This window comes from Sinocyclocheilus grahami, unplaced genomic scaffold (assembly GCF_001515645.1).
Source record: "Sinocyclocheilus grahami isolate Dianchi unplaced genomic scaffold, SAMN03320097.WGS_v1.1 scaffold566.1, whole genome shotgun sequence".
In the NCBI taxonomy this organism is placed as follows: Eukaryota; Metazoa; Chordata; class Actinopteri; order Cypriniformes; family Cyprinidae; genus Sinocyclocheilus; species Sinocyclocheilus grahami.
The window spans coordinates 792603-806596 of NW_015505745.1; the positions used below are offsets into that span (position 1 = coordinate 792603).

At 38.0% G+C, this 13994-nt stretch overlaps 1 protein-coding gene across 6 annotated transcripts in view; it reads right to left on the reverse strand.

Moving 5' to 3' along the window:
• LOC107556397 (engulfment and cell motility protein 1) overlaps nt 1–13994 on the reverse strand; it is a 103205-nt gene that overhangs the window by 23419 nt on the left and 65792 nt on the right. For all 6 annotated transcript variants that reach the window (XM_016239508.1, XM_016239505.1, XM_016239506.1 and 3 more), the window contains one exon: nt 1999–2135. In XM_016239508.1, the coding sequence (XP_016094994.1) occupies nt 1999–2135 (137 nt within the window). The remainder of the gene's footprint in view (nt 1–1998; nt 2136–13994) is intronic.

Here is a 13994-nt window from a genome sequence, read left to right on the forward strand (position 1 = left end):
TAAGATAATTATGGTCTTATTACGCCATGCATCTCAGAATTGATGATTATGTATATATATATATATGTTACTGTATTTAGAGATCCACTTCTTCGTATTGTCCCAAATTTGCACATTGCTCCAAGGGAATAGAGACAAGAGTCACGCACCACTAATGTATAAATAATTATATGAAACAAGAGCCTGATAGGACTAAAGTTTTGATTAGTGCATTTTACCATCTCCTTCTTCTTCTACCTACATTCTTGCTACCATCAAAAGAACCTGAAACAAATCAATCTACTGACTTTTCATCCCTCCAGTAAAGTTTAAGACAAAGACTATTTCCATGTGTGCACACTGCTAGACAACTGTCGGAAAGAAAGAAATGGAAGTTCTGATCACCAGATTAAACAGCAGTTTTATCTCTATATTCAGAAAGCCTATTTATAATGAGGTAGGAATATAGAGAAGGGGCAAAAGTGAGCAGGTTTTCTCAGATGTGCTGCTCATGTGAGAAAACAAAAGAATGATGAATTTAATCACAGTGTCCAGAGAGACATGCTCCAGGGAGATGAGTTTTCATGTCCATGAATCTTAATTAAGCTCAAATATACAGCTTTACACGAGATGGTCTTTTATCCTATGCTACAAAGTGGGGACAAGTTTGCTGTGTGATTATCATAATTACACAAACAGCCTAGCATATCTCATCCGCCTCTTTTACCAGAAAAAAGTTTGCCTCTGCCAAGAGCCTGAAACTATAATTTTCACCAGTTTATGGTTAACTTCAGCGAGTCCTGCATTTCCAAGCAGTGTGAAGTAGTGATAGACCAGTTGTCTAATAACTGAGCTTGATTGGCCAATAAAATACTTCAAAATCTATCGACAGACCTGCCATTGCACATGGAGTGGAACATTTTCTATTTTTTCCGCTCACTCAAGGCCACCGTGTGTGGCGCTGTATTTCGTTGTGAAAGCGAAACTACTTTGTTTGGTCTTCCAAAAGAGGACACGACTAGAAATCAGTGGTTAAGTTGTATTTACAACACTGTTCCAGAACAGTTCAACCCAAATATTCAGATGTGTCCAGTGCATTTTATGGAGGACTGTTTCCTGATCCTGGTAGAGTAGACTACAATGCCAGCTGTTCTGACTCACAGACTGCAAGTAAGTTTTTTATATATAAAGAATATGCCACTGACGATTCAAACGCGAGTTTTGAGCAGTGTAGAGTAGTGCTTGTTGTTTGTCATTTCTCCGATCACAAATGCAGACATGGTTTTATGTTTACGCGGCACGATGCAACGCGTAAAAAGATAGTATAAGTTATTATAATCCATAATTATGTCCCCACTGGATGCAACAAATGCCTCGTTTATAGTGGGTTTTAATGTTTTTGTCTCGTCGCTCCGGTCGGACAGGGCATCACAGTATGATAGGGGCGTAACATTTCCATCACACGCTTGAGGTATTCGACCAATCACAACGCACTGGATAGCTGGCCAATCAGAGCACACCTCACTTTTCAGACTGATGAGCTTTGTAAAAATCTACGCGTTTCAGAAAGGCGGGGTATAGAGGAGAAACAATAATGTACAGTATGTGGAAAATAATGTGTTCTTTAACCTTAAACCACAAACATTTCATTACACCAAATACACAAAATAATGTTATTTTTAGCAACATCATATGACCCCTTTAAAACAGTGAAATTTTAATATAAATATCAAATTTAAGTGCTGTGTTCAATAGCATACCAGATATTGCTATGGTAACGAAACTGGTATCAAATTTTACTGATAATGGTATCGACGGCTGAAATTTTGGTATCATGACAACCCTAGCATCGGCCAGTCAAAATCCATATTGGTTGACCAGAAAGATTTGAGGGGAAGATGAGAGAATGAAACAGAACACTCAGGAGAAATAGAACGAGCAAAGAAAAAATAAGGAAAAGGATGACGGATGTAGAATTAGACCAAAGTGCAGGGTCACAATCAAAAGGGTTACGCTCACCTTGTTAAAGTCTTCAGAAGTGGCTCTCATCTCTTTCCATGTTTTGTTGAGAAGCTGGATACAGATGCAAAAGAACTCCTCAAACGAGCGGTCGTGGGTGAAAAACATGGGGTGGAAGTCATGACAGTTTTCGCTGGCTGTGAACAAACAAATGAGACATATTGTCAAATGCTGCACCCCAATCCACCTGAAGAAAGCTGATTTATCAGGTAAAGCAGCAATATCCATATCTCATGACAAAACTACACCCTATATTAATGTTGATCAGCACTGAAGTCTCAAGAGAAATTCTGGCTCTCCAACAGGGACTTTGAGCATGAACTTTTAAGGAGGCTCAAATGTCTGCTTTCTTTGCCAGCTTCAGCCCTCACGTGGGCTTCTCATGCATAGACACATCAGATATGGCTGGGAACGAATGGTGCTACCTCACGATGCATCTCTCTGAAAGAGCCTCTTGGCAGAGCAGACAATTATTCACAAGAGAAGCACGCGCTTGGCTCTCAGGACACCTACACATTTGAAGTGAATGTGAACAGTTGGTTAAAAATGGCAGTTTTAGAGCTGTGTTTTCTTTCAATTCAGTCCCCTGCCAGCCAGTCACTGGTCTTAATTCAGAAATTCAAGAAAAAAAAAATGCATCCCTTCTGACATTCTCAAGAACCTCTTCTGCTCCCCACAAAAAAAAAAGACTAACATCATGCTGTACTAGTTTGTGTTGAATTAAACTTGCGACTACAGAGACTCTAGAGTCTTCATTTTGTGGTCTTAGTCTGGGAGACCTCTTAAGATCACATAAATGTGGCCCTTCTCTGGATTTCATTACATCTTGATCTGGTCTGTGTTTTAAAATGGGCTGTTGTTGAAAGTCTGTCAGCCTAGTTTTTGCTGTGTCTCCTGCACACTAGTCGGACCACTGTTGATGGTGTTTTGATAATTGAGCATGTTCAGCTGTTCAGCTTAGTGAACCAGTGCTTGATAACAAAAACAAAAAAAAGACAAACGCCAGGACACACCTATCAAGACCAAGGACTGACAATGCCAATGTCATTAACAACTTGAAAGTATATTATGAACCCATCTATCTCGATCAAGATAGACATGAAAATGGTCAGCAAGTGATGCTTTGTTTACTTTTTTTATCTGCAGTCCTAGCTTTAATGATTTCTTTTTTTTTTAAATGATGAATCCAGACTAGGGATGGGTACCGAAACTCTGTATTTAATCGGTACCGGGGCTAAATTATGAAAGACCGGAGTATAGATAAGCTCTGAGGTTAATGGTTCTGCTATCGGTACTGGAGGAATTAATAAAACACACATACATTTATTATTGCTATATATACACATTACCTTGCAAATTCTATCTCACCAGAGTCTCCAGCTGTTTTTCAAACATTTGTCTATGATGCATTTTTGCTATTCGCAATTCAGAAGTGAGATCGCGCTCACGCGGAGTATATATATATAAAACAAAAAGTACCGATAAGGATACCGTTAAAGTACCGAATCGATAAGCAGTATCGATAAGAGTAGTAATACCGTTAAAACCTTAACGATACCCATCCCTAATCCAGACTACTGCCATCTACTGGTATGGAGAGTTCTTTTGTCTTTCATGCATGTGCAGAAAGTACATGCTAGTTGGCCACTGGCTGTAGTTCAAGCACCCCACACCATAGTTGGCTTTCATTGCCGCTAGTTTTTTTAATGTCAGCTTCCTGTCTAGGCCTTTATGGTGCTTTATATAACATTACCTAGTGCAAAAAGTGGTAATGATAAATCCCTACTGACGTTTGTGCTGGCTACTGTATACAGGCCACCACGGCACTATACAGACTTTATCAAAGAATTTGCTGATTTTCTAGTTTAGGGAGTTAGTGCTGGCTGCAGATAAAGTCTTAATTGTCCGTGATTTTAATATCCATGTAGATAATGAAAAATGCATTGGGATCAGCATTTATATACATTGTAAATTCTATTGGCATATATGTATGCCAATCTATATGTCAGGGCCTACTCAGTAATCAGTAATCTAATTATTTACCTTATTCTAAATAAGCCAATATTATGATTACGGTGTGTACATGAGTTGCTTTTAGAATATTCCTTTCATGTTCCCGCTTTACATGTTATAGTACATAGTTCGATTAATGGCACACGTCATTACATCCCCACGTGACGCCATCCGACGTCCCCTCCGGAATTTCACGTATAAACATAGTTCGTCTTCGTGATGATGCCATGTACAGTTTTGGGTGTTTCATTTTTAATTTTACGAAAGATTCAAATGCAGTAAATTATTTGTATGTGCATACAGACGATGGCGGTGTTGAAGCTCTTTTATTTGCCGTCAAACGGTTAAGCACTGCCGTGTGTGTATCCTGATGCAAAATGCGTTAAAAGTCCTACACGACGGTAATAATTTGATTAAGGTGTTTATATGTCTATACTGCACTTCAGTAATGCAACTAAAATAGGAATACTCCACATGTCTTAATACGATTTCTATTTACTTTGAATATGACTTTAGCCGGATTAAGGTAATCAAAAATCATGGTTTACATGGTAGATTATTAATCAGATTATTGTCCATGTAAACGTACTCATTGTCATAAACTCCTTTCACGAACACAGTAATTCTAGTAAATTGCCGTAAAATTACCGGAACGACTTTACCGGTAAACACAAAAATGCACTGTTCACACAGGCAAGGACATTCCATCTTTTTACCGGTAAAGCACCATACACACATCGATTTCAAAATACCGCTAAATTGACATGGAGGGGTATCTGCTGTCAGTGTTTTTGTTGATGTTTTCACTTTTGTGTCAAATGTTCATATTCATGCAGCTGCTTTTGGACCAGAGACATTGTATTAGATGACTTTCGACATTTCTTTGACTTCCGTAAACAGCACAGAGTAAATGCATCATCTGCGTCAGAATGTTATGATTGGCCCAAAGTCTTCCGTCAGCTGTTCAGTGTTCTAAACTCGTACGTGCTCATACTGGTAATCTCGTTCTGTGTTCACACAGAGCGCATTACCAGTATTTTTGAAAAGATCCTGATCTCTTAACGGTAATTTTACCGGTATTTACTAGACAAGACTGTATGCTAAAGCTGCAAATTCAACTCCTTGTTACAAATATGGTAGAACCATCACTTCTACAACAAAGGTCTGCTTTGTAAATAATCTTCCTGATTTGTCTCAATTCCTCAGCATATGCTATATCTCAGAAAAACTTGATGGTGTAACAGAAACTATTGACTGTCTCTTTTCTAGCTGTTGCTCCTTTACGCTTAAAGAAGATTAAGGAAAACAGTCTGACACCGTGGTATAACAGGCACACTCGCGCCCTAAAGAGAGCAGCCCGGAAAATGCAGCGCAGCTGGAAGAAAACAAAATTAGAGGAGGGCTCTATGCTTATTTTTCTTTTTAAAAACTTAAGAAATTTAGGAGCAGAGTCAAAAATTTAGGAGCACCTTCTAATCAATAATCCAAAATGTGCCTTCCCATTACGAGGTGATATTTGACTCCTTAAAGTGATTTACAGTGGAATTTTGTTTTTACCTTTGTAATGGCATTTTTCTAACTTTATTAAAATGAGATTTTATAAGCTTTTTTTATTCTTATTAAAAACCACAGAATAAGAACAAGTAGAATAAGAAGAATAATTTACTAATCAAATGAAATCAGTATTAAAATTAATTTGTACAGAGGTGGCACAGAAGAACACAAAAGTGGCATGTAGGTGTATTTTCAGACATTTAATGAGGATCAGAGGTGGCACGAGTGCAATTAAATCCATAAATTCATGTTAAGATTAATATTTAAAAAAAATGTTGAATATAGAAATATTAAATGATTTAAAGAACTGAAAAGATGCTTTAAAAATTAAACAAACTGCCAGCAGTTGGCGACAAGTCACTGATTTGATCACTGAATCATTCATTCAATTGATTACGGAATCATTCATTGAATTGATTCATTCGAACGGCTGATTCATTCAGGAATGAAGCCATGGACAGTATTTATGAATGGGTAATCATGAATCACTGACTCACAAGATTCGTTTAAAAACGCAGTTCATTCATAAACGAGACACCGCTGTGTTTGAACGGAGATGCGCAGCGGCTGAGCTGTGACTTTGTTTCAAACTATTTTCGACGACGAAATAGAGCAAAATCAGACAATAGTGTTATAGTCAGACAATGCAAGTCACTTAATATTAACTTCTTGTCTATTGAACTGTTGTATTAAATCAGTATCACATTTACAAACTCCCTTAAAAATCATTAAAAGCGGTCACTCATCTTAGCTCATCGCGATCTCACATTTATAATCAACGAAGCTCTCTACACTGCACAATGAATCTTTTATTTACACCATCTACACTTTGCTTTTGAAAGGATTCATGAGATATGTCTGTGATACATTACTAAACGCTGCAAAAACCGGTAGAAACCTTTGAAGCTCCCCTCAGCGATCACAATCACAAATATGATGAAGATCGGGTCAGTCGCACTGGTGCTCCTAAATATTTTTTCATAGTCGCACGCAATAGTTTTCAGTAGCAAATGCGACTGAAATGGTCACACTGTGGAGCCCTGTAGAGGTATTTTGTATTGCATGGAGGAAAAGTACTTCTACATACAGAAAACCAGACGAGTCCTCAGCTCAATCTGACTTGCGTTGCAGCCTGAAATTAAACCCCACCATGCTGGTTTCGTCTGGCCAGAGGAGATATTTTTAACTTTTCTGAGCAGTTCTGGAACTTCTCAACTTACTTTTCCCCTACAGTAAATTGCATTGTTGTATCCCTCATGTCTATGTCGCTTTTAATCAAATCGTCTGCTAAATGAATTCATGTAAATGGATCTGGGTCTCATTTTACAGTCAATAAATTCAACATTTCTCTTTTTAAATTCATTAAAATGGTTCTTGGACCGACAGGTCTCAAAGGGTCTAGTCTTGGTCTGAGTCTTTAGGGGTATGATACTGGCCTGGGACTTGGAGGGTCTGGTCTTGACTCCTACTAGCCTTTCACTATGCTTACGAGTACATAAAATGTTACATAACAGCAACACAGAGGTTGCATATAGATGGATAAGTTGTTGGCTGATTACACCCATATGAACGATAAGAGAGAGACGTTCTCTTCATCTCGACTCTGAGAGCTCTGCGATGATCTATTGTGCGAGATTAGTGCTTTATAAAAAAAAAAACTTGAATCAAATCAGAATGGCTGCGTGGGAAATTAAAGTCTGGGAGAGCGCTATAAAAACTGAAGGTGCCATTATTGTGTTCATAAACCGCAGCAGTCAAGGTGAAAATGAAACTCAGGCTTTCACCCTGAGGCCATGTGGTGGCACGCACCTGTGTGTGTGTGTGTGTGTGTCAGCTACGCCGCTTTAATACAAACACTACTCGAGTGAAATGGTTGCTTTGAATGAGAACCACTGCTTGAGGTTCTCACTTAGGGGAATTGAAGCTTCAGAGTGCCGTCAAAGCCCCTGCAGAGGGCCAGTAATTGCATTGGCTAGGTAGAAATTGAAACTTCGCAGTATAATGAATGATGACTGAAGGGGCAATGGGCCTTTCATTGAGTGTGACGTCATCTGACCGGTCAATCTTAGACTCAGTCCACCAGACCAGCCAAGTCATAGGCCCTGGTCCTTTGAGATGGCTCCAACTGATTCATTGTAATAGTTTCCTTCTCCTTCAGAAGTCAGAGGAGTTCAAGGGTGTGCTGAATGGGAGGGCAGCACTATCAGCTCCCACCTGCTGAGAAATGAAATGTCACTCTCACTTTGGCTCTCACCTAAGCCCTGAGCTCACAGGTTTGGACTGTATTAACAGTCTGACGTAACTCCATAACTCTAGCTGGCAGTCATGCTGAATGCAGAATCTCATTAAACCAGAATGTTCTATCGTATTGTAACTAAGCTGTCAACCCTTTACATTGCAAGTAAATAACTCGCATATGCGACTAAATCTTCACCCTGGGCGACTATATAATGTCTAACATTAGCCATTGGCTAAAAAAATATTATATTTTACTCGCCTGTGTGTGTGTTTGAGGATAATTACAAGTTTAGCATAGATCTATTTCCACTCACTGAACACTGAGTGCTTCAGAGTTTCGCTCTCCATCAAGCAATCTGTACCATTTCAATTCAGCTCAATGTATGCACACGTACCTGTATTTGACGCACCGTAAACTTTAGTGTGAAGGCGCACGCCTCGCTGTCACTTTGCTTATAGTGCTGTTTCTCACACATGCAAAGAGAGAGAGCGAGATACCACGCTGAATCGACACGCTACATGTAAATGATATTCTTTGTTGTATTTTCCTGTCAAAACAACAGAGTTTATTTAGAATTATTCCGCTTTTAAGAACAAGCAGAAGATATGCCGGTTTCTCCGGTAGTGGGCAGAACTAATGCGCGAACGGCAATCTCATTGGCTGGCGCTCACCTATTACCATCCCTTCCTTATTTGATTTCAGCAAATCAGTTCGAGCGAACGCTGACACCGTGATTAATATTTATGAACCCAGCAGCTCATTAATTCTTAGTGAGTTGTATATTGTTAGTATAGTAGTAGAATTAGTAGTAGTATTATCTTTTAATAATAAATTACTATTATCTATTTTTTATTACAGAAACCCTGAATGACCAACAATATCTTTTGCATCACCACCAGTCCTAAGTTCAATTAAAATGACAAACATGCATTCACACATGGTTACCAAGTTTTAGTTCTAATCACTAAAGTTCTATCATTAAATAGTGCTTAATTATCATGATATCATTATATAATGCTTGATTGTCTGATTAAGAAGCTAAGATTTAAGGAGCTGTGCCATTTTACAAAGATAAGCTGAGATATATATATATATACATACATACATGTGTGTGTGTGTGTGTATATATATATATATATATATATAGATATGACATTTGGCTCAAAAAGTATGCATTAGCAAAAAAAATTCCAAATTCCCAAATTTTTCCAGGGATCCTGCATCTGCTGTGCAACAACCCTTGAGATGCACGGGAATGTTTGTGCAGCTATTTTAGACCTCCTTCTATCCATTATGTCCACATTCACAAGTACAATTACATAATATACCTTAATTACATCATTTTAGTCAGGTTCCCATGACTGACACATAACTGAGGAGGCAGAGATATTATGTGCATGCTGTGTGTATTAACACAGGCTTTATGCCCTCCAGCTAACAACCACAGCACAGTGCAAAGCTGCAGTGTAAATAGCATACAATTCAACATGTCAGCCTCTTAGTTGGGCAGGCAGAATTTTTGATATTCTTCATATTCTGTGTGGTGGTCAGATAAGTTTAAACAGATTTTTACTTTTTATGGGCATTTTACCTTTATAAAGCCATTTTTCTATAAGTGTGCATTATCTTTTGAGTCAAATTCTTCCATTTAATCAGTGAATAAGAATAAGACATTTGGGCTGTTACCAAGCAAATGAAATCAGTATCAACAAAATTCATCTTTGCAATCCAGACATAAGCTGCACCTGAAGTGGCATTTAGATGCATTTACACACTGTTTAATGCAGAACATGAATGCATTTAACATGCAGTTACAAATGCATAAATAATGTTTTGATATATTAAACATAAAACATTGAATACTGATATTTGAAATAATTAAAAAAAATGAAAAGATACTTTAAATGTGAAATTAAAACCGCCAGTAGGTGGCAGTAAATCACTGTTAATAAGGGAGTCATTGCGACTGAACCGAATCATTTAAACGGTTGATTCATTCAGGAACGAAACATTGTCAGCGCTGTGACTGTGTTTGGAATTATTTTTGTTGGCGAAATAGTGCAAAAACAGGCAATATGATGTCTAAAACGTAAGTCTCTTAATAAAACTTCTAGTTTATTGAACTGTTGTAAAAAATCAATATCACATTTGTATATAGTAATTTTTGGAGAAAAAAAATGGCACTCTTCCGTGTGAACTTGAGTATATAAATATACACATTTTCTGCCCCCATGTCTTGAATTTGTGATCATTCTGAATGTATTTTAATAGACTGAATCACGTGCACTAGACTTCGCGTAATGCGTGCGCTCTGTAGGTGTTTTGAATGTTTTTTTGCGTTGTGAGAATATGGAGTAAAATAGCTCACTTGCCATGGTGTTCTTTAACTATATCATGTTATGAATAAACGAAACATTGTGAATGTTTACCTCAGTGTGTTTCTTCTGAGTTTATGTGTGCGGTCACGCTCATTTGTTCTGAAGTCTCGAGACAAACAGAGTGAGCCTCAGCAGCGCGAGCTTGTATTCTGTATTCTGCTAACTTACAGCAGTTCTCTCTGATGACACAGTCATCACTTACCACGGGAAGAACACATCTTCGGTCTGTCCAATGATTGTAAAGTCATTAGGTCCGTCAGACTGAAGATATTTTAGAGGTAATGAGACCAAAAATATTTAAGACCCATCGAATCCGAATTTAAGACATTTTAAGACTTTTTAAGGCCTTATAATAGGAAAACGTTATTTAAGACTTTTTAAGGACCTAGAGGTCTAGAGTACAGGTTTTGCAAAGACTTGTCTGGGTGGTCTTTAAAGAAGACAAGCAGTCTTCTCACATATACTAGGAATCTGATCTGTGGGAAGGTCATAGGACTGTAACACTGACAGATGCATTTGCCACCCCTACGTCTCTCCAAATCTGACATGATCATGTCATTTCATGATGATCTGCCACAGATAATTATGGAAGACAAGAAGACAAACAGATGCATCTTAGGAGAGGAAAACAACAAACTAACCAAGCGAGTACAAGGCTGAAAGCCCCAAGGATGACATTCAAACATCACACAGAGAACAATGAGACGTCAAGGCGAGATGACAGCTGCGAGAGGTCATCTTCGAGGCAAGAACTGCGATGAAATGATGAATCTACAGTGATAGATGCCACCCTGGCTCTTGAGACAGGGAGAATGATATAATCATTGCCACTGCCATGTGCAAAGTACACCCTGTGACATCTCCAGAGGGAAATGAAGTCGAAAAACCCGGAAAGTCATTTTACAACTGGTCTTAAATGAGCAGTGCATCCACAAAAAAAAACCTGGAAAAAGTTCCAGTGACCCTGGACCACAAAACCAGTCATAAGGGTCAATTTTATGAAATTGAGATGTATACATCATCTGAAAGCTGAATAAATAAGCTTTCCATTGATGTGTGGTTTGTTAAGATAGGACAATATGTGGCCGAGATACAACTATTTGAAAATCTGGAATCTGAGGGAGCAAAAAAAAATCTAACTATTGAGAAAATCGCCTTTAAATTTGTCCAAATGAATTCTTAGCAATGCATATTACAAATCAAAAATTAAGTTTTGATATATTTACAGTAGGAATTTACAAAATATCTTCATGGAACATGATCTTTACTTAATATCCTAAAGATTTTTGAAAAAATCAATAATTTTGACCCATACGATGTATTTTTGGCTATTGCTACAAATATACTCCAGCGACTTAAGACTGATTTTGTGGTCCAGAGTCACATATGACTTATTATCATATGACTTTTCTGAAGACTTGGAATTCACTTTTAAGATATTAAGGTGCTTCTAAATGAATGAATGAATGATAACAATTTTTATTTTTGGTGAATCTTTTAAATCATCTTCAAGCAAATGTTCTCAGACTGAGTGAGAGAACTGAAGGAGATCATGAAGAAATACTATTCAAGGCAGGATTGCCAACATGATGTAAACAACTGACGATACAGATGAGAAAGCTGCCAGTCTATTCACTTGTCTCATACGCAAGCGTCAATTCGCAAACTATCATAAACACACTTCAATCCACAAATTATAACACAGAAGTCAACTATAACACACACGTCAATCCACTAACTACCCTAAATGTATGTCAATTTACAAACTCATCATATCATACATGCACTTGAATTTAATCACACACCACAGAATCTATCTTGCGGTGTAATATGAGCACAGCAGATGTTCTACTGGACCTGAAAACCTCTGTGTGTCAGTGCGTGTGTTTGAATGTGGGTGAGATGCTGACAGCAGCTGCATCTGTTCACTCATCTATTTTGCATGAGAAAACTTGACCACACCAATGGCACAGCTGTCTCATCTTTTTTATCCATTCATTCTATCCTGAAAAGACATTCCAGCAGTCTGATTTTGTACAGTGTTCAGAAATTAACCATCCGATTGTCAGATAGGACAACTTTAAGCTTAACTTCTACAGGTAGAAGTTAACTTAAAACAGACTTTATTTCTTCTGTGGAACACAAAAGAAGATATTTTGAAGATATGTATGTTTTGTTTTTGTCCATAAAATTAAAATAAATATGGCCTAATGTTTTTTTCTTTCTGAAATGGCCCAATGTTTTTTCTTTCGTTGTTCCAATAACTTTCTGGTTTGTAAAAATGCAATGGTGGTAAAAAAAAATTAATGATATAACTTAATTTTTGGGTAAACTTATCTCTTTAAGTTAATTTCAACCAATGTTAAGAAGCTAAGTTTCATGATCCCTTCCACATTAACATGTATTAAAATGTATATCAAATGTACATCCCAATGATATTCTAATAGATTTGCAATGTAAACATCAAAACAGGTAGGTATGTAAACATCAAAGTTGGTATGGTACTGATATGCATTTTAAGCCTGGCCTATAATAATGTGTATTATAGGCCAGGCTTAAAATGCAGCCCAAAATACAACAGGGCTTCTATGCCCCATCTATTCACATAGTGGTCCTCAGCCTCAAAATGGTTCAAGACCCCTTTTTAACCTGCTATTTTCAACATAATCTATTCTCGACTTTAACTAGACAAAATACTATGTGGAAGTGGTTCTTTTGAACCTCTTTGAGCTGCTAATGGGACTTTATAATCTGAATCAGCCGCAGGGATCACTTCAAAGGCAGTGTAAATTTCCATTTAACTCAACTTGGCTCTCTAGCGTCCATGTAATTGCCCGCACAGTGTGTATTTTTGTCAGCATTTGTGCATTGTGCCATGAGTGGTCTTATTACCGAGTGCAGCTGAAGTGAAACTGAGGTACTTCAATAGTACAGCCTGTCAATACCGACACCAATATCTACTAACTTCTGTATAGAGGAGTAAAAGAGCTTCAGCGAGTACTGAAGCAGAAGATGTCCCTAGGAGAATATCTCCCACTAAACAAATACACTTCAGTGGTTAACAAGACATGTGGGAGCTCCATGTCAATATGCAGAAAGGAGCACTTTTTACTCATTGTAATTTTTTCCCCACTGCATTTCGGTTGCAACTAGTCTAGAGCAAACAGAAGAGCATTCTGGTTTCATCCACAGACTCAAAGTTGATCCCTCAGGCATTACACAGGCTCGCCCAGGCATGGCGCCATGTTCCCATCATAAAAGTGTGCCATATCTCAGTAGGGAGCTCATGATGGAGCAGCAGGGATGTCAAAAACATCATCCAAGAGGTGTGAGATAATGTGGACAGTTACAGACAAGCCTATTCCTGATGCTGTTAACCCACAGTATTGTCTGCGTGCAGCTGAGGATCACTGATGCACATGAGTTTATTAATGAAATCAAACTCCATGGGACTTGAGGTGATCTGACTGTGACATGCTCACTGTGCTAGTTTTTTTTCACATGTGCTCACCATGATCATTTCAACTCTGTGGCTGGCCAAAAATAGACAGTACTGAGCCATCATTAATATGTAAGTTCAGTCATAAGGTGGAAACGCACCACTCTGTTCTCCCGGTAAAAGTGCAATAACACCATAAATCCATAAGTAAGGACATTTCTGCCTGTAGCCATTTTGATTCTCCTCATAAATATTAGATATGCCTTTTTAAAGACTGAAATAGGAAGCCATTGCATGGCGCCTGACCACCGCAGATTCCATTAAAGCTTTTGTAGGGAAAAACATGGACGGCTATAAAACTTTCATAGCTTCT